Here is a 24,266-nt window from a genome sequence, read left to right on the forward strand (position 1 = left end):
GGGAGAGAAGAGAGACCGAAAAACACCACCACCACACACAAATAATAATAATAATAATAATAATAATAATAATAATAATAATAATAATAATAATAATAACAACAACAACATAAGTAATGCTTGAAGTAACACTTTATTGAGTTGTATTTTACCAGTTATCACCATAAAAATTTCATTCTAAGTGATGTCTCCATTTTCAAATGACAAAGAAGGGAAAGTTATCGCATATAATGAGTGGTAGTAAAGCCACGAAAATTAAAAATACAATTACAATTACAACATGGGCCTGTCTCCCAAATAATATAGGCATCACTTTTGATGCCCTTTCATGAGCAAAAACAATAATATGCATTTTCAAATTTCATTAAGTGTATATATTTATTATTGACAAGATTTATAGTTTTCGAAGATAGGCAGACAAATCAAGAATGGGCAAAAGATGATGCATTTAGATTATAATAAATCATATATAGCAAATTGTGATAATTTAAACCTACTTGCTTGACACATTACCCACAAGAGACCGTGATATATAGAGAGCAGTGAGGCCCAATGCAAATACGATTTAAATGAGTTATACATACAGATGATGCACTCCTAGCTTTGTGTGCAGCAAATTGATGATCAATCTCTAGACAAGATATATCACACATACACACACTACCAGTTATATACTACTCCATTTCAAATTGTAGATCGTTTTGGCAAATCTAGATACATAATTTTTGCTACGTATCTAAACATAGTGTTTATGTAGATACATAGCAAAATCTACGTATTTAGATTTGCTAAAATGATCTACAATTTGGAACGGAGTGAGTATTTGCATCCCCTACGTCCATGCATTATCGGTCAGTAGTGTGCATAAATCATCGTCATAAGCATACTTGCATAGCATCAAGAGGAACCAGCCTTAAACATCTCTCTTCACCAGGATGGCTGCTCCTGATGTTATGCAGCACATCCGCATGCTGCATGCTTGCCGTACTGTGCCACACAATTCTTCATTATCCTCCATCTACCCGCCGAACCCCATGCCGAAAGCCGGCGCAGCTGCTGCCCAGTAGTCCGCTGGGCCGGCGACCACATCAACTCCGACGTCCAGCGTGCAGCTCACAGGGACAAGGCACAGACCCCTGCTCCTCAGATCCTTCCCTTCTTCATAGCTTCCATCCTGTCACATTTTTTGAACATGACTAATAATGTTGCAAAAGTATGCAAAATATGATCTATTTGTTTTTTTACATGATCGAGTAGTACATACCGGCTCAGGCTGTCCTCGTTTTTTTAGTGCACTGTCATGCAAGAGCTGCACACGTATGGGCCAGGGATAATCATATACGTTAGTGAGGCCAAAGAGAGTTTTGCAATGATAACTAAAGATGTAAAGCTAGAGACAAGTACTGGCCCATGATTAACTTTGCTTGATGCTTTCTACATGTACCAATTAAAGCAACGCTTTTGACGAAGAACTAAAGGCTCCCTTTTTCGAACAAAAGTATCTTTGTGCTTTGCTTAACCGATCGATCAGAGATGCACGGGTATTGATCCCATAAAAGAAGTGATAAATTACTGAGACTAATCGAGTAGATAATGATACCTGGCCAGGGTCTTCTGGAAATATGCTGTGCCTTTCTCCGTGCACCTATAGAAAAATAAGGGTTAAAGGGAATCAGACACCTTTTGTTCGGTATATATTTACATAATATAAATTGGTTCGCCAGGGCATAAAGTTTCTGGCAATACTTTTGCCAAAGATCTCACAAAGATACGATGCTTTGAGTAAATTAAAATCGTACGCATATGCTTTTTATATTGTGCTGCTTGTTCTGCCTTAATCTTGTCACGGTAATTTTATATACTTCTCTGCAGCAGAGTGCATATATACTCAGTGCATGTGGGAATAATCCTTGATTCTTCAGAATAGAAACCTATTGCGTACACCACATCATAGATTAAATTATGAAATATGCAAGGGAATGTATGAAAGGCAAACGATAGATTATTTTTAAAGCTGTGATGTGAACACATGCATGGCGGCGCAGGCTTAGTAAGCCTAAATATGAGGACACTCACAAAAACATAAACCCTAGCTGCCAAGAACATACAACAACAAGGGTCTGGCACTGTACCACTTGTGATCGATCTGATCATCTGGAAAGGAGAATTAATGCACCAAATGGTACTGTAGTACACACCAATCGCTTGTATCGGTAGCATTTGTCTTTATGTTTCCCGTGGCGATCATGTAGGCGGTTCTCACATCAATCTATGTCTACCAAATAAAGTTAGCATATATTATTGTACTGATGATACACTATTATGTTACATAAAAATGTTGTAGTATCAGCTGTATCGATTACTTTGGCAGTGATATATACCCTATGTTTGCAAAAATAGAAAAATATTTTTAGAGGCGGGTGGTGGCGTCACCCATCCCTAGAAATCAATTTCAGAGGAGGATCCACGCGAAGTTTGAGGTAAGCGGTTCAAACCCCAGTTTATGCAAGTATGCATATTTTGTCAAAAAATTGTACGTCAGTAGTAGAGGGAGCAGTGGCTGGTTGGCGGAGATTTTTTTTATTTTGTTGTTTTTGATTTTTTTCCTACTTTTTCGTATCTGGACATTGATTTGTAGGGGCGGGTCATGCCCTAACCCGCCCCTACAAATAGCTATTTTTAGCTGCAAGAAACAGGGATGTGTGCCGCACCCGCCCCTAAAAATACGTTTTTACCCGCCCCTAAAAATCCTTTTTGTAGTAGTATTAATTTCAAACTTCTTTTTACTTTGTTCAAATTCCACTCTAAAATTATTGTTGATTCACCAAAAAACACATCATGGGTGTTATTTATTTGCTCTATTTAATTAACTTTTAACTCATGCTTAGGAGTGAAATGCATTTTTTTTGCATTGTATTCCTTCCTATATAACTTCGCATCAGTAAAACAGCTCCTGTTCTCAAAACTAGGGTTCAATTCAATTTAAGGTGTCTTCTCATTAGGAACTTGAAATATATGATAAGGTGTGTAGACATGTCTAAGGATGGGATAAATGATTCTGCATTACTGATCCAAAAAATCCTTAGAGATTGACTGTCCAGTACATGTTGGTGCAAATCCTATTGTTCAAAAATTTCATTAAAATTGAATCGTCCATTTCAAACTGACCATCTCATGGAAAAAATTCACACCTTATACATAAGATAATTGCCTAAACCGAAAACGTTGAATTCACATGTAAGTACTCATTATTCAGCTTGAAGGGTTTTATATATTTGTATAATATATATATATATAATTAGTTGTGATTACTACGGGTCTATGTTAGTTATAAAGTTATAACACCAACTCAAGGTATTCCACAGAAAACGAAAGGAAAATTAAAGTGGGACCAAAGGAATAGGAACTATTTCATGTGTGGACCAATGAATTTGGATCCCTTGGCAGCCATTGGATAGTTTGGATCTGAGAGGGGGCGCTCGCCATGTGAGTTCCTACGACGAGCACGGTGGATCCACACAAACACACAAAGTTAGGAGACCGATAGCTTTCTCCTGTTGACTTCGTCAGCCACTCCAGAGAGAGACAGCGATAGATGCTGTGGGATGACCAGAGAGAGAGAGAGGGAGAGGCTGCGGGAGGTGGCGCGCGCATGAAGGCGCGCAGATACGATGAGCGAGCTAGGTAGCGATGATGGTGATCCAGCAGCTGCAGGCAGCATGCACCGATGGCAGGCAGCTAGCCTCGGGAATGGCGCACGCAACGGGCATGCATGGTACGGCGTACGACCAGGGGTAGGTACACGCAGGCAGGCAGAGATATGGACAGTGCTCTGTGAATGGAGGAGTCAAAAGAATTCAGAGAGAGGGAGACTACTGTAGCCATGAGCTACAGTGGCTACTCACACTAGCCTCGTGGAGATGCTGCTGCTTGGAGCTGGAGCTGGAGCTGATGGAACCGCCCCCACCGCCATTGCTGCCGCCCACGTACGGCGAGCTCAGAGCCTGGAGATGATCAAGCAGCAGGTTTCAGCATAAGATAAAAGTGAGAACGCGTTCGTACATGCATGACAGAGAGATTAATCTAGCTACAGAGAGAGAGAGAACTAGAGTGAGAGCGAGATAGAGAAATGAAGGCAGGCTGTGATAGATGGCAGTGTGCACTGGGGCACGGCTAACTCCTTTCCAAAAAGGCACGCACTGTTGCAGAACCAGGCTCAAAAGATCGCGTGCCACATTGGGCAGGTTAACACACGCATGCAGCTTTGGCAGCAGGGCAGGCAGCCCCCGGCCGGCCCGCCTCTTTTTGTCACTTGACTAGCTCCGCTCCGGCCTTGTGATGCGTTACCACATGTGTATGCATGTAGCAGCTCTAGGTTTAATTTTATGTTTCTATATATGTTTTAAATTTTACAGCACTGATGTGTGGATGAAATTGAAATCTTATTTTCAAATCCAAATTTTAAGGAGTTGGCCTGCCTGCATATATATCATCTAAACCTGGGCTCTATATAGCCTCATGCATGTCTGAGTCTGACATATTAAGTGCTCTGGGCTGAAGCAAGTTACTGTGGACTGTAGCATCCTCTACTGTATAAAGCAGGCCTCTCTAAAAAGTGCATGGTGTTAAGTGCACACAAGTGTGAAAACAAACAAGGGAACAATTACATCGCATGCATGCATGGCAATGCTTTATGAATGATCCTTCTACTGTACCACTGTTGAGGCCAGGGATGCAGCAGCTGGTATGGGCACGCAGAGAGAGAGAGAGAGAGAGAGAGAGAGAGAGAGAGAGAGAGAGAGAGAGAGAGAGAGAGAGAGAGAGAGAGAGAGAGAGAGAGGAGCTGGACCTCAATTTGACTATGAAGGAATCTGATGTACCCGATGGCTTCAAGGAGTACAGACGCTGTGTCAGTCTGCCAGAAAAAGAGAGGGAGGTTATTAGCCCATGTCAGGATTTTTTTTTGTATTTTTCTCTGTAGAAATGGATCTTCTTTTACGTATATGATCTAGCTAGCATACGAGTTACAAAGAAGATGCATGGTAGCAAAAGATAATGCATGATGCACAGCTGATTATTAGAATGTATGATAATAGTTTAAGGACTTTGCTGGAGTTCAGTATTCTATTGACTCTGTACAGCGACAGAATCAATGCGAAATCCCTTCATTCTGATCAGATTTGTTCTTCAACTTGAAGTAATCACTCCCTTGGCAATTAATTGAATACACACAAGAAGAGGTTAAGAAAGGCACTTGTCAACTGCTATATTAGTCATGCATATCAACTCAATTTTGTCATGTCCTTAATCTGTCTCCCTGACCGGCAGTTTGCATTAGATTCATCTACAAATTAAACTGGGTAAATATCCACCCTTTTGTACGAGGTCATAGCTTAATGAGACTACTACAAAAAATTACTCACTTCATTCAAAACTAGCCATTATTAGCTTAATTTGCTATAACTTTGATAATTCTGATGCCAAGTTTAACTCTCTTTTTTTCTGGCTGTAAGGAAAGAGCATAGGAGGATAAATTTGCAGTTAGATATATGCATATACCTTTCCAAACGGAGAGACAAGCTGGTGAAGAGCAGTTATTCGATCCCCTAGCTTCTCCTTCCTCACCTGGAGCAAAAGAACAAGCAAAAGATACTAAAATTGCCATCATTCGGACCCCTGTGCCAATCTCACACTCTCTGCCACCCCCACAATGATTCCATGCCTGTCCATTTCAGCATGCATGCTTCAAAGCTCTCTCTCTCTCTCCAGCTGCATGTATTGATCTGGACTCTGAGATGCTGGCCCATCCTCACTAGAGAGAGAGAGAGAGAAAGAGAGAGAGAGATTACCTTCACAGTAGATTGAGCCGGGGAGGGTTCTTGGGTCCTAGCCTTCTTGAAAGCTGATCCAGATACTGTGCTGATGCACTAGTGAAAACACAGAAAGATGGAGTAAAGTTTCTAAACTTTCAATTCCACATGTAATTTACTGCTTCTCAGCTAGCATGGCTATCTATGTTAACTACTTCCTAGTAAAACTTATTACTTCCCATTGATTATTGTTGTCACCAATTCACCTCTATATGTCTCTCTCTCAGGTGAGTTTAAAGAAAGCCTTCCAACCTTGAACACTTAAAAATTACCAAGGCCACGCCTAAAAGCTACGACGATGCATATGCACATGGATAAACCAGCTTTGTACCATCCTCATCCTCCAGAAAAATTAAAAAAATCAAATTGGCATCTCCCTACCTCACGTGGTGAACTACTGCTGTTGTTGGAGAACTCCAGCATGTTGCTCCCAAGGGAGGTCGTCGACGTTATGGAAGAAGACCTCGGAGAGGAAGCTGCTTTCTGCTGCAGGGCCTTGTGGTGCTGGTGGACGCTTCCCCACGGCAATTGGATCTCTTCACTCGTGCTGCTCCCATGGCTAGCCGTGGCGGCGGCGCTGAAGAGGTAGCTGCCGCTTCCTCCGGTTTCTGAACAAATTGTTGTTGGAAACAGCATCTGGCCTTCCTTGTACCTCTCTTCCCCGTTAGTGGCCAATCCCCCTCTGGACGAATGCAATACGATCATGAATTGAGCACACTCCAAGAATATGAAATTATTTTGAGGACATAAAAATGGATGAAAGTTAGCCAAGTGAAAGTGCAAATCTTATAAATCATAGTAATATTTCATGCACCATGCAGTTTTTTTTTTCAAACACTTACACACAGACAGCAGGGAGATAGAGAGGGAGACAGTGAATTACGTACTGTACGAGCTGGCTCCATGAATCCTGCTGGCCGAGTCCCTGCTGACCGTGCAGGCTGCTGGTGGTGGTGCTGCCGGTGTCATGCTGCTGCCACGGCGACGTGCTGGTAGTAGGCAGCGGGTAGTGATTCGAGAGCAGCAGCGAGGATAAGGAATGGAGAGGGGACGAAGAAGAAGAAGACGGCGCTGCGGTGGTGGTGGCGGTGGTGGACGGCATGAAAAGAGAAGGATGGTGCTGCTGCTCAAAAGGGGGCCTCAAATTATTCACGCTCCACCATCCATGGCCGGCCTCCCCCATCTCGCCCACTAGAGGCGATGATTTGTGGACGAGTCCCCTATCCATATTCCCCTCTGATATGCTGATCTCTCCCACTCCCCCTCTCTCTCCAACACACAAGCAAGTGCAAGAAGCACTCGACCTCACCTCCTCTCTCTCTAGCTTTTGCGTACTCGTCGTCGATCGACACGATCTCTTTGCAAGCAAGGGCCTTTTACTTGTTGAGGTCAACCTCTAGAGGGAGGAGGGAGAAAGCATATGGCCCTTTGAAGAAGGAGAAGGAATCTCAAGTAGCACACTGGTGGTGGCTAGAAGAACTTGCATTGGTGGAGTGGAAGGTGTTTGAAAGAGAGCATGTGTTTTATTTTGGCTCCCCTCCTGCTCCAACTTTACCTGTTTCCTTTCCCTGCCCTCTTCGTTTTATTTCTTTTGCATCGGCCTCCTTTTGCTTTTGAGAAGAAATATGGGTCAGGGAAAACTTTAGCTTGCATGCATCCAGGCTTTAAGGAATAGCCTGATTAAAGGAGAATAATGCATGAGAGGCACCCATACAAAGGGCATTTTTGGTGACCTATTATTGCAGATACACGAGAATCTTCTGTGTATATATATTTTAAAATCCCCAACAAATTACGAAAAGGTGTAGAGGGTCTATTATGTTCACATCATTTCAAGAGCAAGTCTTCCTTTATCCCTAAATGAAGTCGGGTCTAATTTGTTTTATAAAATTTGCATAGACATATAACATGGCTTCCCTTTTCCATGACATCTTCTCTAAAAATAATTCTTAAATACTTATTTTTTCCCTCAAACAAGCATAGAGTGTAGTCATTTCACTAATTGAAAAATGAGTACACGGTTTATGTTTACAACAACATTCGTGACTTCAACACTGAAAAAATATAAAAAATATTTTTTTCCAGTTTTAGCATGCAAATTTAAATGTGTCTGCAATTGATGATTACTGTAGTTGTTTTCTCATTGGATATATGTATATATGTATATGTATATATACACACACATATATATACATATATATATATATACATACATACATACATACATACAATCCATACAAGAGATCTAGCAGTGCGCTGGGCATGCATGATTTTGAACAATTAATATAATGGAAATAAAAAGTGTCTCCATCGATCGATTTAGTTCACATATCTGTTTGCATCGATCCCAAATTATGTGTTCCTAACAAATTAAATTAAATGAATTAATTAATGAAGAATATAGATTCCTTATGAGTTAAACCCCAAATAACAGAGGCGCTACAATCTTTTGCCTCGGTTATTATTGCTGCTAAGTTGCTTAGAGGCTAAGTTTAACCTGCAGGTTGACATGTACATTTTTGCATGCATCCCCCACATCTCCCAGTCAGAATTGCTCAAAAAAAAAGAAGATCTCCCGGCCCAGTCAGTAGTCAGCCTAATAAGCTTTAGCCTTCTGCAGCTATGTATGCCGGCTTTGTGCTTTCTTGACGTTTCTTCCTTTTTCTGCTCGGGGTTGCATGTACTACCATGCATGCATGTACTTGTACACTAGTAGTAGGACCTTAAAGAGCGAGCCAAATTTCTTGCGGATTTTAGGGATGTACATACGCAGCTAATTACTTTTGTCTTTGATGGGATCGAGGCTATACCAAATCTTTGTCTGGTTTGCCTTGTCCTCGATGTTGCTGAACTCTTAATTTGGGGAAGAAGCAGTACGTAGCTCCTAGCTAGGTTAGGCCAAGGGTGAATAGTCTGAAAGTCTGGTACTATTCCTGTGTCAAATTAAAAAGGAATTACTGGCACTATTAGAGCTGTTCTTATTTTAATTACCTTGTAAGAAGTAAGTGCTACTAGTATATATACCTAGTCACATTCTCTCAGTAAGTGGTTAGTGAATACTAGTAAGATATATACCTGCTGGTGGCTCTCAGCAGAACATGACAGGCGGTTAAGAAGGGAAGGTATAGGACCACTGCATACATGTAGTCCCCCCAGTGTCTTGTCCCATGTGTCAAACAGAGTACTAGCTTGCTTCCTCCTACTCCCTGTCCATTTGTGCATGATAATTAGAACTCTATGCCGTTGATGCATGCATGGACATATGCCTATGTAACGTTGTGCCATGAAATTAAATGGGCCAGGTTAATTCTCTGTCCTTGTTCTGTTGTATAAGGAAAGAGTGGTGACAAGATGCTGATCAACAAAGTACAGTAATAATTGTGGACCAATAAGGACAAATTAGTTTACATACAGTTCTTATGCTTCATCAGCAACATACAGTTGATTATTGAAATAGTAGTGAGTTTACCTTCCTGAAAAAGAGGCAGTGGTTTACCTTCCTGAAAAAGAGGCAGTGTGCGGGTGTACCTTACGTAGGGTGGTGTACTATAGCTAGACGTAGGCAGCTAGTAGTATGTGGTGCCTATGAGCCTATCGCATTTGTCCATCTCTTTTTGTTCCCCATTGGTAGTCACCTGTCGGCGCTTGTGATCATTAGTCTAATCCTAGCTTGAGAGCTTAGACCTAGGTACACGCATATATTAACGGAAATACTACTACGTTGCTGTGTCATGCAATCGTCACCCTGAAGTCATCATCAGAGAGTGGCTGGAGAGGTTCTTATGCACCAGAGAATCAGAAACACGGTGAAAACAAAATTGCATATACTGATGAGTGGTAATCCTCTTGTTTCTGTGTTGATGAATGCTTATAGATATGCATATACAAACAAACTTGCTTTCTCTCATGCTTTTTTCAGAGAGACTAGGAATATCAGAGAGGAAGTCTGGAGTATATTCCCTTGCATTATGGCGTGAGGTATGCGCATAAATATAAAGGACCAAACATATATAATGGAACGTAAAGCAGTTCCGTAATCTTCGCTTTGATATATGCTACCACTTTAATGAGTAGAAGCTTTTTAACGGAGTAAAATGCATCAGAGGTACATCAACTTGCAAGTTAGTGTCACTTAAGTCCATCAACTTCGAAATTGTATTTCTGAATCATAAATTTGTAATTTATGTCACTTAGGTCCACAAACTCTGAAAGTCCATTCCTAGGTCCATAAACTTGTAATTTGTGCCACCCAGGTCCATACCCTTCCACCTAGCATTATGCACTGATATCGTACCAACATAAATCTAGATGGTGCCCGCACGCTGCTGGAGCTTCACCAGAAGGGTTAAATTTGAGCCCTGATTTCAAATCAAATGCATAGAGAGAGGAGAGAGGAGGGATGAAAGACTTTTCTTGGAGGTTATTGAAATGTATTAGGATTCAAAGGGTGCTTACGGACTGCCATTGGTGAGTTCTGGAGCTTAGATCTAGATATGACCTCTTAATATGGGTGAAGAGGAGGGGGTGATGGCTTGAAAAAGGTGGAGGAGGTCACAGATGGACTCAATAACATGTGTACCGTGGTAGGAGATATTATGTTCTTCGTGGCGCGGGTGGCCGGATATGGTGGCGCCAGGTGTTGTGGTGAAAAATCTCGTGACGACGTTAGACTTGGGTCAACCTGGAGTGGTAGGTTCTTGGTGAGGGATCGAAAGATATTCATGGACAGCAATATCAGGGCGACCTTTGTGGGCGCGTCTGTAGCCACACAACTGCTCATGGATAAAGTCATGGACCTAAAAGTGCACTTTCAGAATTTATAGAACTAAGTAACATAAATTACAAGTTTATGAATCTATATTTTCAAAATTAATAGATCTAAGTGACATAAATTATAAGTTGACGATCTAAAAATGCACTTTTGGAGTTTGTGGATCTAAATGACACACCCTTAAAAGTTGGTGTACCTCTAATGCATTTTACTCCTTTTTAATAGCTATCGAATAATGTCAGCTGGGTGAGCTAAAAAGCGCAATTTTCTAACATAATGTATATTTTTCCTATTCTAAACGATCACGGCTATATATTAAATGATTCCGTCGATTCATCGCTCCTTTTTGTTCGTAAAAAAAATTACTCCCTCCGTCCTAATTATTAGTCATTTTAGTTTTTCTAAATTAATAGTTTTTGTTATGCGTCTATATATATTATATCTGGATGCATAGCTAAGTCTAATAATTTGGGACGGATGAAATAGGTTACATCTTGTGAAGCAGACATGGCCCGGTAGAAACTGTAGAGGAAGCAGCAACAAGAACAAGGTGTTAAAAATTGCTCGGTTACTGCACATACTACTGTACAATATGCAATCAGCGCGAATGATTATTGGCGAGTTGACCAGACCAAATCTAAGCAAAGCTGAGCAGCCAAAGGCTATCGATCGATTCAGACGGACGCACACTGTCTGGTAGTAGTAGTACTACTGCAGCCTGCTCAGCAAAGGGCGCGCGTCAAAAGCAGTTGGAAAGACAGGGGCCGGCCGGGCTAGCAGCTAGCTGTAGGAAAAAGAAACGGCCCTGCCGATCGCCTCGCCTCGGAGATTCCCCGGCCAGAGTCCCCGGCCGGCCGTGTGGGCACGGGCGAATCATCGCGCGCGCCCGGACACGCACGGCAGGCAGCATGGCCTGGCCTGGTCATCGATGCGCGCCGGCCGGCCGGCCTGCCGGGTCGCCGGGGCCCGCCAATCAGCCGCCCGGAGTCGCGGCCGGTGATCAGACGGTCTGTCTGACGCCGCGGGCAGGCGCGTGCGGCAGTGCCACCACTACGCCCGAGCCATCGATGGCTCGGTCCATCGAAGACGACGACGACGGCGACCGCGCAGCGTAACCGGCGGCGGTTGGTGGCGCGGCGCGCGTGCGGGCGGGCGTGCGCGCGGGGCAGGCAGGCCCATCTATCGACGATCCGCGCGGGAAATCGAGCTCCGATCCGCCCCCGCGCGCGCCGGCGCAGGGCTTGGTCGGCCCGACGGTGCCGTGCCGTGCCGGCCGGCCGTACGCCCGCCCATCGGCCGGGCCGTGGTGGCGGGGCCCGCCGCCGGCCGAGACCGATCGATGGACGATCTCACGCATCTCTCGCTGTCAGTGCCACGACGAGACGGTGGAACTGAAACTGGCGGAACGGGCAGACGCGCGTCTCCGATCCACCCGATCTGCCGTCTGGAAACCGATGGCCGCTGGGGCCATGGACGGATAGATCTATCGATGGATGAGGCTTTGAAGCATCGTCAAGGGCAGCGGAGGACGGAGGCTGAGCGGCCGACAGCGCGTGCTGGGTGAGCATGATGGAGCGCGGCGAAGGAAGGAGCGAGCGAGGGGACGTCGTCGTCCCGTCGAGTCGAGTCGCCGCGCCATGAGGCCATGAGAGAGAGGGGAAGAAGGAAAAGACGATGGGACTTTACACCTTCCACTACGTACACCATACCTAAAAATGCGAAGCCAAGCGGAGTAGTGCGCCATGCAGCTAGCGTGTATAAACAGGAGGACAGGACGTGTTGCTTTTGCAAACACCGTTACCACCAGCTCTCGCTGGTCCATGATAAGCTTGTGCGTGTGGTCTGTGTGTGCGTGATAGCAACGGCTCTAGGAGAAGCTAGCTCAGCTAGCTTTCTCTACTCTAGAAGAAGATGCTGTCAACGCGTGCGGAAACGGGCGTCCCCTTGATAACTCAAATCCGCCTATGTACCAGCAACAAAAAAGAGAGAAGAGAGAGTGGTATTTTAGATATGTATAATGATATTGTCATGATCTTCGAAACACAACTCTAAGTAAATTCTAGTGATTATTACGATCAACGGAAGATGTGCAGCAACATGTGCGCAGCAAAATTATATTTATTATGCACTTGGATGCTATGAATACATACCAATAAGTGAAATATTATACATAGGCTAAGTTTGCGGTACGGGCGAGTCTACTCCCCCGTTTTTCTTGTTGTTCTTGTTGGTTGTTAAGATCGTCCGCCACTTGCTTGGTGGTGCTCTGTATCCGTCTTAATAGCTTCTATCTGGTTTATAATAGTCGTATTGCTTTTCTCTTAATCAAATACGTGCTCAGCCACGTTCGTGAAAAAAAATAATAATATACACATGGGCGATGGCTCATCGGTCTTTAACTCCATCGAGATTCGCCGTCTCGCCTTTGGTTATTAGGTTTAATTTGCATCGTAGAGGTGTGGAAGACTTTACACCTTCCACTACGTACACCATTTTTTGGTGTATATATATGCTGCTGATATAAATGTGCGCTTGAGGGGCTCAATGAAAGGGAGGATGACTATATCTAAAAATGTGAAACCAGAGTAGTGTGCCATGCAACATGTGCGTCAATAGGATCAGGTGCACATCTGTTTTCCAAATCGCAACACCGTAAGCGCTGATAACAAGCTTGTGGGGCTTAGCATGGCTGGTCGATCGGTGCTGTGTCGTGATAGCAACAGCTCTGGGAGAAATTCATCTGCATATCCGCTTGTTGGGGGTCGAAGAAAATGTTAGGGATGGCGACTTGTGTTTGTGTACGACCGGATGGTCAAAATGAAATTATTAGGCGCTTACTTTACCATCTCTAGTGGGAAAGGGTTAGGTATTTGGGGATTTAGAGAGGGAGGGCCGAGAAAGCGAAAGATTGGATAGACTATGGGTCTGTTTGGAAGGACTAAAAGTTGGATGCTAAACTTTAGCATATATTAGCACTTTTACCTTTGCTAAAAATTTTAAGTGTTAGCTAAAGTTTACACAGCTAGAGATCATAACATTAGTACCAGACGGGAACCTGTGGTTAGCACCGCTTCTCCGCCCAGTACTGGCTGGATGGTACTAAACTGGCATGCATTTAGTATCGGACGCAACGCCGGTACTAAATGATGCATTTAGTACTGTTCACCACGCAGTGCGGTTGGAGCAGCGGTTAGTACCAGCCGGTACTAACTTTTTTGTTTTTTTATTTTTTTGCTTATCTTTCTTTTCTTTTCTTTTTGTTTTTAGTTTTAATTCAAATTCGTATTCGTATCCGTTTGTGTATAGCTAGCATTTGTATTCGTATCTAGCATAGCAAAGATGACTACATGTATATTAAATATATACAATTTATATACACTTTAATATACAAAGCCACACAAGTTGTTTCCTGACAAGTACTTCAAATATTCCTAGTCTTTATCGTCGTCGTTGACCCTATTTGGATCAAGTTGACCCACTCTTATCCCATGATCTGCATAAAATTCTTCCTTGGGATTTATGACCTGATCGAGCAGGAATCCTTAGAGTGCTTCTTGAATTGCTCTGGTTCTTTCCGGTTCGATGAGGTCATCTTTCATTCGCATGATCTGTCACGTGCAAACATCATTTTTTAAAATCAATAGATGTACAAAATTAAATGAAAGAAATTATTCTTAATTCTTTATGTACATCGAATTCTTGTTGCGTTATTTTCTTTGGACCGCAAAACGTGTGGATGAACTCATATACATAGTACCCGCATAAGTTATTTCCTTCCGCCTATCTTAAACTCTCTCTACATACATACATACATACATACATACATACATACATACATACATACATACATACATGGGTTATGAAATATTAATGGTGTTTAAAGAAATGGAACTAAATGTGCAAATTGTATTCATACCGGAAAGTCCTTTTTGATATTAAGCGCACCTGGGTTCTCTGTAACTCCTATGTGCTTTTTGAGGAAGCGAGCCCATGCTTTTTGGAGGATGCCTATAAGGTTTTGATATTCTTCTATCGGTTTTTTTAGGGTCTGTCGGAGGAAATCTCCAGCCGGGTGGCGGAAAGCACCCGCCTTATCCTAGTTAAGGATGGGTTTGGAGGAGACTTAGAAGCGCTTGATCGATGAGCAGATGAACGCAGGAAAGACACAAGGATTTAGAGTGGTTCGGGCCACCGGAGCGTAATACCCTACGTCCACTTTGGTGTTGTATTGATTGTGTGAGCTTGGATGTCCCTTAGCTTGTGTTCGTGTGAGCCTATCTGAACCTTGTCTTCTAACGAGTGCACTCTCCCTTTCATAGTCAAGGGGAGTGCTTACATTGTGCGGGGCCCCGACAGGTGGGCTCGGCCAACAGGAGCCTGTTCTATGAGATATGGAGATCTTCATCTCCAGCTCCTCTCCGTAGTATTCTCTATCGAGAAGTTGATGTGCGTATCTACAGCCAGGATATGGCCGTGTGCAGCCTTGCCTGCACAGTGACCGCTGTCAGTATTACCCAACAGTGAAGCCGTGCTACCACTGTTGGGTGGGAACCCGCTGCGCTGTTGCCTCCGCGTGCACTGTGGCAGCGCACGCCTCGGCTCTCCTGTTACAGGCCATCATCACGCCCGCGCGCGGCGTCGTGACGGGACTGTACGCTGCTTGCGCACAAGATTCGGTGACACGACGCGCCGCCTTGGAAACAGGCGGGCTTACCGTGGTGTCAGCCTCCCTGCCTCGTGTGTCAGTGGCAGGCCATACTTTTTGACTTGGGCACGCTTGGCCCAGCTACCGCATTAAATGCTGGTAGGTGGGCTGGAGACCCGCGAAGGGCCTCCTGCCATAGGCATGTGGCAGGGCCAGCCCCGCTCCCACCGCGGGGGCGGCACGTGGCGACACCGGACCCCTTCCCGGGGGGAGGGGGGCCGGGCCCCCGAGGCCGGTTGGAGCGGTCAGGCCTGTGATGGTCTGACCATCACACGTGGCGGCCCTGAACCTCCCTGGGAAGTTTGGGTCCGTGGGGGCTCTCCGCGAGCCATCCTGCCTTCATAGGCACGTGGAGACCTCGGACCTCTAAGAGCACGGGGAAGGTCCGAAGACCATGATCCTAGCTGTCAGGCCCAGGCCGTATGCCACGTCACACAGAAGACGAGAGGGAGATTACGGATGGTGAGACGCTAAGGGCCTGGACATCCTACCTGGAGGTACCCCTATCCATATGTACCGACAGAGGCCCCCGGGCCCACCTCGGGTGAGGGATGAACCCGTAGGTGGGGCCAGATCCCAGCATTGCGCTGGGTGGACAGCTTGTTTCCGCCGGGGAAGGGCATGGATGTCTTTTCCCCTATAGCGGGATCCCCGAGGGGCCCGTCCTCCGCCCGCGCCGTGCGCGTCAGGCGGTTCAGATTCTTGTCTTATTCGAGCCCATCCCGCGGCTCGGGCGGTTCGGATTCCCCCTTTCCCCCCTTCCTCCAGCGGCCAGGCCTTTGACTGGCGGGCCCAGGCCCACCAGTCATTGGATGTGAGAGGAGGGGGCCTGGTGCAGGCATCCGTTTGACTTCTCCTCGGTCGCCACGGAGCGCGAGAGGGCAACAACTTTTGCATAAAAGGTAGGCGCCGAAGGGAACGGCTACCTTTTCGCTCTTGCCATCAACAGACGCTGTAGCGCCCCTTCGTCTCCGCACACTCTTTGCAGTCAGTTTCCTTGCGCTCGGCTTCCTTCTTCTTCCTGCTCCCTTGCGATCCATCCTTAGCAATCTCAGCGCCAACACCATGTCTTCGCTTCCTTTTCCACGCCGCTTCCAGACCCAGGCCCAACTGGTCCTGGTGCGCCGCCTTGTGGGATGGACCGCACCAGAACACGCCAAGAAGATCAGGGCCGGCAAAGTCCCCCTCCGCAACCTTGCCGCGGGGGAGTTCATTCTCTTCAACTCATACGCCATGTGCGGGTTGGTTCCTCCGATCTCCTCCTTCTTCCTCCTGCTCCTGGAGGAGTTCGGTCTCCAACTTCATCATCTCACCCCCACTCCATCCTCCTCATGGCGGTCTTCGCCCACTTCATCGAGATGTTCATGGGGGTGCGCCCTTGCACCACCATCTTCAGGCATTTCTACGCCTTGGTCGGGACTGGGAGGAGCAAGCGCGAAGTCGGCGCCTACTACTTCCAGCTCCGCCACAGGATGGCGAGCTCCTACATCAGCGCCTTCTCCAGCTCCAAGTGGGAGGACTGGCGCGAAGGCTGGGTTATTGTGGAGGCCGACCCCCACGACCGCCTGGAGCTGCCAACAGACGGACCCCAGAGCGATCAGAGCACCTGGAAGGCCAAGCCGATGATACCGGAGGAGCTCAGCCTGGTGCTTAATCGGGTCAAGAATCTCCAACGGAGAGGCCTGACATCCATGATGGTGCTGGGTGACTTCCTGAAGCGGCGAATTGCTCCCCTGCAGCAGCGGTCTCGGATGGCCTACATGTACACAGGGTCTAATGACTGCTGCAGGATCGCGTGCGGGCCCGGCACCGACTTCACCAGGGCGGAGCTGGAGGTCGCGATCCAGGGAATGACTGGCGACGCATTCAGCCCGGAGTCCCTGGTCCTCCCGAGCGGGGTGAGGGCCCTGTGTGAGGACTAGGCATTGCGAGCGTCAGTCCTGGCATCGATGCCGACCCTGGACGAGGGTGGCCTGGCGGTCCGGCAGCTGGGAGGCGACCTCAATCGCGGGTTCCACAGTCTCGGTGCCTCACCCGACCGCCAGCAACGCTCCAGCCAAGGTTCCAGGGGCCCAAGACCCGGAGGTCCGGCCCCCGCCGGGAAAGGAAAGGAGAAGGTGCCGGTGCCGGAGCACTGGCACAAGGACAATGCGGGTGCCGCCCCGGCTCGGAGGAACGACGAGGCCCAGCGGGCGGCCCCTGCGCGGAGCAGCCAAGCCGAGGGGAGCAAGTCCTGGAGGCTCCAGCGAGGCGACGGCTCCTTAGTCAGGGAGCCGGCCCCCAGGTGCCAAAAGACAGCGGAGGCGGAGGGGCAGAGCGGAGCTCCACCACCTCCGCCGCAGCTCTAGCAACCAGAGAGGAGACCGGAGGAGGCGCGGCGGCCTTCTCCGGGGCAGCAGACTCCTCCACTGCCACCGTCGACGTGGCGGCCAGCGACGCCACCACCACCACCGACGGAGCCAAGGCCGCAAACCCCACCCCCGCCGCCAGAAGCGCCAACGGCCGGGGACATCCACCAAAGGTCCGATGGGCCTTCGGCAGAAAAGGTGGTCCCCCAAATGCACGGAGCAGTTGGGAGTGGTTTGATTTTGTGTAAGTGGTCTTCCTTGGAATTTTTTATTTCTCCATTTGTCTTCCTGGGGCCCTAACCTTGTTGATGATCTGACAGGCCCCTTTCTTCGGACGCATCGAGCACGTATGCCGGAGCCGCCCCAGCTGGGGGGTCCGGCCCCCAGTCCGTTCCAGCAGCTGCCGGACCCAGTGGTCCGGAACCGGAGGTCGCCACACCCCCAAGGCCCGAAACCACCCCGGAGGAGGAGGACGCCGGACCTGCTGCGTCGACCAAGGCGCCAACAGCAGCAGCAGCACCGGATGCCACGGTGGAGCCTCCTTCAGCTGAACCAGCGGCAGCAGCCGAGGCGGCCGCACCGGAGGCAGCGGCGGTGCCGGAGGTGGCGGCGTCGGAAGCAGCGGCGCCGGAGGTGGCCGCGCCGGAGGCAGCGGCGCCGGAGGTCGCTGAGGTCGCCAGCAGCACCACTCCACCTGCGCGGGAGGAGGAACCGGAGGTGGTGCTGGGGAGGCGCCTTCTGCCAAGTCCAGCGGAGGTCCCGCTCCCCCGCCTCTTTGCCAATAGCCAGTAGGTACAGGAGGAGCTGGAGGCAGGGATCCGCCGGGAGTGGGAGAGGCTAGAGGCGGAGCGCCACCGGCTCCTCGACTGGGAGCAGCGCCTGGGGGACCGCATCAAGTCCGTCTTCGCCCGCTACACCGATGAGCGCGCCAAGCTCGTGCTGGAGCGCGAGCTCCTGCAGGAACAGTTGCAGCAGGCTCTCGACTGAGAGGCGGTAGCTGCCCAACGGGAGAGGGCGGCTGCACGGCGGGAGAAGCACGCCCTCAAGCGGGAGCTCCTGGCGGAGACGAGGGTGCAAGCGGCGGCGGACAGGGAGAAGATCGCCCTGGAGCTAGCAAACCAGGCCAAGAAGGTGGTGGAGATGACCAAGGCGCGGGAAGCCACCCTCGCCGAGCTGGAGGCAGCCGCGGTGGAGAGGGGACGCAAGCTTGCCACCCGCGAAGCAGAGGAGGTGGCCCGGCTCGAGGAGCTCCAGGAGCGGGAGGCGGCCGTGGAGAGAGAACTGGCGGCCGGGACCCGGAGGCTTCGGGAGCGGGAAGCGGCCGTCTAGGAAAGGGAGGCCAAAGTGGAGGAGTTCCAGGCGGAGCGGAGCGCCAGCATTGGCTGGATCGTAAGGTGGGCCGGTGAGGTGAACTCCTCCCTGGGAGCTCTCGGAGCAAGCCCCATCTGGGTGGCAGAGGCTCCTTCTTCACTTGGTGTCGCCCTCCAGGTGCCGGACTCCACTGCCGAGCGACTACAAGGCCTGGAGTCCGGCATGCTCGACCTCCTGGAGACAGAAGGGCGAGCAATTGCCCGGGGGACGGCAGAGTATATCCTTACCTGCTTCCGGAGCCATGACTCCGCCATCCAACTAACTCCCATCCTGGTTGGTCCCATCCGGGCGACGGTGGTCGCCGCACAGGAGGGGGTGTAGGAAGCGGCAGACATGGTGGTGTCCCGCATCCGACGCCGTCCCGAACCTGCAAGGAGTGGGGACGCCTCCGAACCTCCAGGACAATAGGACTAGTCTTTGTCATTGTTTTTGTAATATAACTTCGTGATGTAATATAATCCCATGTACATTATCAGTAATGTATTTAAGTATTTCGTGCGTCTACTTTTGCGAAAAACTTAGCTGTTTTCCTAATTGTCGATCTGTAAAGTGTTCTCAAGCACACCGAGGTCCCGTGGCCCCCTGGGAGGTAGCCGCGATAGGTCGGGACTAGCTGCCATAGAACCAAGATCCTGCACACGACTTAGGATCGACACTTAGTAGACGTCCCCACGAGGTCCCGGTCTGGCCAGCGAGGACCTCCTGAGTTGCGTAGTGGGTCAGGGCGCCAGGGCCTAGGTTCGGGGATTAAAGGGGTCCCGGCCCCCGGGTCCATGGTTCAAGGTACAACGGTACTCACCCTAGGGGGCAGGGCGTGTAGGCTTAGGGTACGGAACCAGGCTAAGCAGCTACATGATCCTGGACCCGAGCAAAGTACGAGCACGTCTCCCTGAAGCCAGTTCCGAGGTGTCCGGTTCCTTTTCTCCTGCGAGACAGAGGTCCTGGGGCAGAGACGTAGCGTAGCAACTCAAGTAAGGCCTCGGGCACGCCACAGGCATAAAAGACCACATGGGGGGTTAGTGTAACGGGAAGCAAAGAAAAATTAGAATCGTATAAACCTCACGGACACAGTGAGAACAAATCTTTCCTTAATGAATTGGTACAGAAGAATTGTGCGATGTACGCCAGGGGTCGGGTTTACGAGGGCGGACCTCCACCGCCCTGGTCCGCACGGTGATGCTACCAATTACAAAGGAAAAATTTCCTCTCAATTAGGTCCTAAGGGTAGAACTTACGGAGGTGCTCAATATTCTATGGATTAGGAAGTTGCATGCCTTCCTCCGTAGCCAAACGAACAGATCCGGGTTGGCACACCTTTGTCACCTTGAAGGGTCCTTCCCAGCTGGAGGAAAGTTTGTGGAGCCCCTCACGGTTTAGAATTCGCCTTAGGACTAGGCCCCGACCCGGAGCTCCCTACTACGCACGAACCGTTGGTGATAGCGCTGGAGCGCTTGGTTGTACCGTGCGTTTCGGACTGCTGCTCGCCATCTCTGCTCGTCGACGAGGTCCACGTCTTGGCGACGCTATTGTTCCTGCAAGTCCTCATCAAAAGCCTGGACTCGTAGAGAGCCCATGGTGATCTCCGGGGGAAGGCACGCTTCGGCCCCGTAGACCAAGAAGAAAGGGGTTTCCCCTGTCGCCCGGCTGGGTGTGGTCCGGTTTCCCCACAGCACGCTCAGAAGCTGATCAATCCATCTTGCGCCATGTTTCTCAAGATCGCAATAGGTCCGGATCTTGAGTCCTCTGAGGATCTCAGCATTAGCCCGCTCGACTTGGCCATTGCTCCTGGGATGCGCCACTGAGGCGAAACAGAGCTGGATGCCAATGTCCTCGCAATACTCCTAGAAGTATTGGCTCGTGAACTGAGTCCCATTATCGATGATGAGGTCCCGAACCGACACACAATTGACTTGAGGAAAGCGGTTGCTGACGCCTTGGTGATGTTGACCACTGGGGTTGCCTCCGGCCACTTGGTGAATTTGTCAATGGCGACATAGAGGTACCGGTACCCACCGACGGCCCTAGGGAAAGGTCCAAGATATCCAACCCCCATACAGCAAAGGGCCAAGAGGGAGGAATCATCTGTAGTGCTTGAGCTGGAGTGTGTATCTTCTTTGCATGGAACTAACACGCTTTGCAGGACCTTACCAACTCACCTGCATCCTAGAGCGCTGTCGGCCAGTAAAAGCCATGCCGGAAGGCTTTACCGACCAGCGTGCGGGATGAAGAATGACTTCCGCACTCGCCTCCAGGATCTCCGTGAGCAAGTCGCGGCCCTCTTCCTGGGTGATGCACCGCATGAGGATGCCGTTGGTACCACGGCGGTAGAGATCCCCTTCTACCACCGTGTACCGCTTAGCCATCCGGACTATACGCTCAGCAGATGCTTGGTCTTCAGGAAGGAAATTATCTTTCAGATAGTCCCGGACCTTAGAGATCCATGCATTGGGACCTTCGTGAGAAACTGGGCGTGGCTCCCTAAGGTCTTCGGGACCCTCGAGGGAGCACACAACCCTTGGCGGGCTCCACGGATGGAGTGCCGCCGGGACCGCTACCTTCGAGGTGCTAGTCCGACCCCCTTCGCCCAGGTCGGCAGGCTGGGCAGAAGGCTTCAGCAGACGTCTTTGGAAGACGCCCTCTGGCACGGGTGCCTGAGTCGATGCGCTTGCAGAGAGTGCATCAGCTGCTGAGTTGCCTTCATGTGGAACATGTTGCAGTTCCAGCACATCGAAGTCCTTCTCCAGCCTCTTTACATGAATAAGGTAGGCTGCGAGCTGGGGATTGTTATAGCAACACTCCCCCCGGACCTGCCTGATGACTAGTTGGGAGTCCCCTTTGACTAGGAGCTCCCGGACCCCCAGGGACAGAGCCGCCGTGAGTTCAAAGATTAAGGCCTCATACTCCGCCATGTTATTGGTGGCCTCAAAGTCGAGGTGCACCATGTACTTCAACTGCTCGCCACGTGGGTCGATGAGGACCTCGCCAGCCCCTGCCCTCTTGCTGCGGGCGAACCCATCAAAGAATAGTGTCCAGTGGGGTCCGGTGAACACCGGAGCCCTGACTCCTGGACGTGGGGGGTCCGTCCCCTGGTCCGGACCCCCGGGGGCGCTTGGTGCTGGTGTCCATTCCGCGACGAAGTCAGCAAGGACCTGGCTCTTGATGGCATGGCGTGGCTGGAAGTCGAGTTGGAATCCAGCGATCTCAGCTGCCCACTTGGCGATGTTGCCCGTGGCATTGGAATTGTGGAGGATGGCCCTCAATGGATAGGAGGTCACCACCACAATCTTGTGGGCCTGGAAGTAGTGACGGAGTTTCCTGGACGCAACGAGAATGGCATAAAGGAGCTTATGCGTCTCAGGATACCTGGCCTTTGCTTCATGGAGGACCTCGCTGACGTAGTAGACCGGCTTCTGGACGGTTCTGACTCTGCCAGGCGGACTGAATCCTTCTGCTTGAGCTGGGGACTCGACGGACCCCAGGTCGCTTGGTGTCTCCCCGGGTCGAGACCCGGCCGGACCCTCCGAAGTAGGGCCGGTTGTTGGAGTGGTGGAGGCCGGACCTCCTTCTCCTGCAGGGGGGTCCACGGAGGCCCCCTGCGGGAGATGCTTGGACCTCTCAGTGACCAGCACCATGCTGATCACTTCGGCCGTCGCTGCAAGGTAAAGAAACAGGGTCTCACCTGGGTTCGGTGCGAGCAGGACCGGCAAGGAGGTGAGGTACTGCTTCATCTCCTTGAAGGCTCGTTCTACCTCTTCAGTCCATGTGAATGGACCGGACCCCCTCATCAGCCTGAAGAAGGGGAGTGCCCTCTCCGCCAGCCTCGAAATGAAGCGGCTGAGGGCTGCAAGGGACCCCGTTAACCTCTGCACATCTTTGAGGTGCGCAGGGGGTCTCATTGCCTCAATCGCCCAGACCTTGTCCGGGTTCGCCTCGATCCCCTGGTGGGAGACCAAGAAACCAAGGAGCTTTCCCGCCGACACGCCAAAGACGCATTTCTCGGGGTTAAGCATGGTGGAGGTCGCTCGTAGCTTGTCGAAGACTTGAGCTAAATTTTCTAGTTGGGAATTTGACTCTCTAGTCTTGACTAGGATGTCATCAACATACACCTCAACTATATCTCTAACCAAATCACCTAAAGTGATGTTCATTGTACGAGCAAAGGTGGGTAGAGCATTAAGCAATCCATAAGGCATTACTATATAACAATAACGACCATCCACTATTATAAAAGCAGTATGCTTCCTATCATCCCTACCCTTTTTGATTTGGTGAAAACCAGAATAGGTATCTATGAAGGACAGCAAATCACACCCGGAGGTGGAGTCTACAATTTGATCTATACGCGGAAGTGGATAAGGGTCTTTTGGGCATGCCTTATTAAGATTGGTGTAGTCCATGCATATCCGAAGCTTCCCGTTAGCCTTCGGCACCACGACTGGATTGGCCAACCACACTGGGTGATAGACCTCCTCGATGAAGCCAGCCTGCAGCAGCTTGGCTTCTGCCGGAACGGCCTGGCGTCGGGTGGATCTTCAGATGATGCTCAATCACCTCCCTAGGGATCCCGGGCATCTGTGATGATTCCCAGGCGAACACGTCAACATTTGCCCGGAGGAAGGCGATGAGCGCGCTTTTCTATTTCTCCCCCAGATTCCCACCAATGCGGGTGGTCTGGGAGGTCTCCGCTCCGACCTGGACGGTCTTCACGGGTACGTCATCCGTATCGGACGGACGGACCTTGGGTGCCTTGGCCAGAGCCTTGCCACGCGAGGTTGACGAGTCGGACCCCTGAGCGCCAGCTACGGGGGCAAGTCCTGTTGCCAGCACATGGAGTTTTTCGACCGCCACGACGGCAGCGGCCCGATCGCTCTGGACGGTGAGGACGCCTGCCGGTGTAGGCATCTTCACGACCAGGTACCCATAATGGGCCACGGCCATGAACCGGTACAGGGCCGATCTGCCGATGATGGCGTTGAAGGGGAGGTTAACCTCCGCAACCTCGAACTGCACGTTCTCGATACGGAAGTTGTCCTCCGTCCTGAATGTAACCGGTAGGGAGATGGTTCCCACCGGGTACACTGGGTCCGGGCCCACTCCGGAGAATGGGCGCGAAGGAGTCAGCTTGAACTCCGGGATCTGCAGGTGTTTGAATGCTGCATAGCTAATGACGCTGAGGCCTGCTCCTCCGTCGATCAGCACGT

General features: G+C 49.7%; 1 protein-coding gene across 1 annotated transcript; it reads right to left on the reverse strand.

Annotated features, from left to right (window-relative positions):
• Positions 1–509: 509 nt before the first annotated feature.
• Positions 510–7,443, reverse strand: LOC112875719 (transcription factor bHLH68-like). The gene is made up of 9 exons (XM_025939674.1): positions 6,758–7,443; positions 6,252–6,552; positions 5,850–5,927; positions 5,560–5,625; positions 4,850–4,915; positions 3,906–4,004; positions 1,601–1,645; positions 1,265–1,309; positions 510–1,174 (listed from the first exon to the last, which is right to left on the reverse strand). Exons 1-9 carry the CDS (start codon positions 7,096–7,098, stop codon positions 1,019–1,021), a joined length of 1,197 nt encoding a protein of 398 aa, XP_025795459.1. The 5' UTR covers positions 7,099–7,443; the 3' UTR covers positions 510–1,018.
• Positions 7,444–24,266: the final 16,823 nt, after the last annotated feature.

Source organism: Panicum hallii, chromosome 1, assembly GCF_002211085.1.
Source record: "Panicum hallii strain FIL2 chromosome 1, PHallii_v3.1, whole genome shotgun sequence".
NCBI lineage: Eukaryota > Viridiplantae > Streptophyta > Magnoliopsida > Poales > Poaceae > Panicum > Panicum hallii.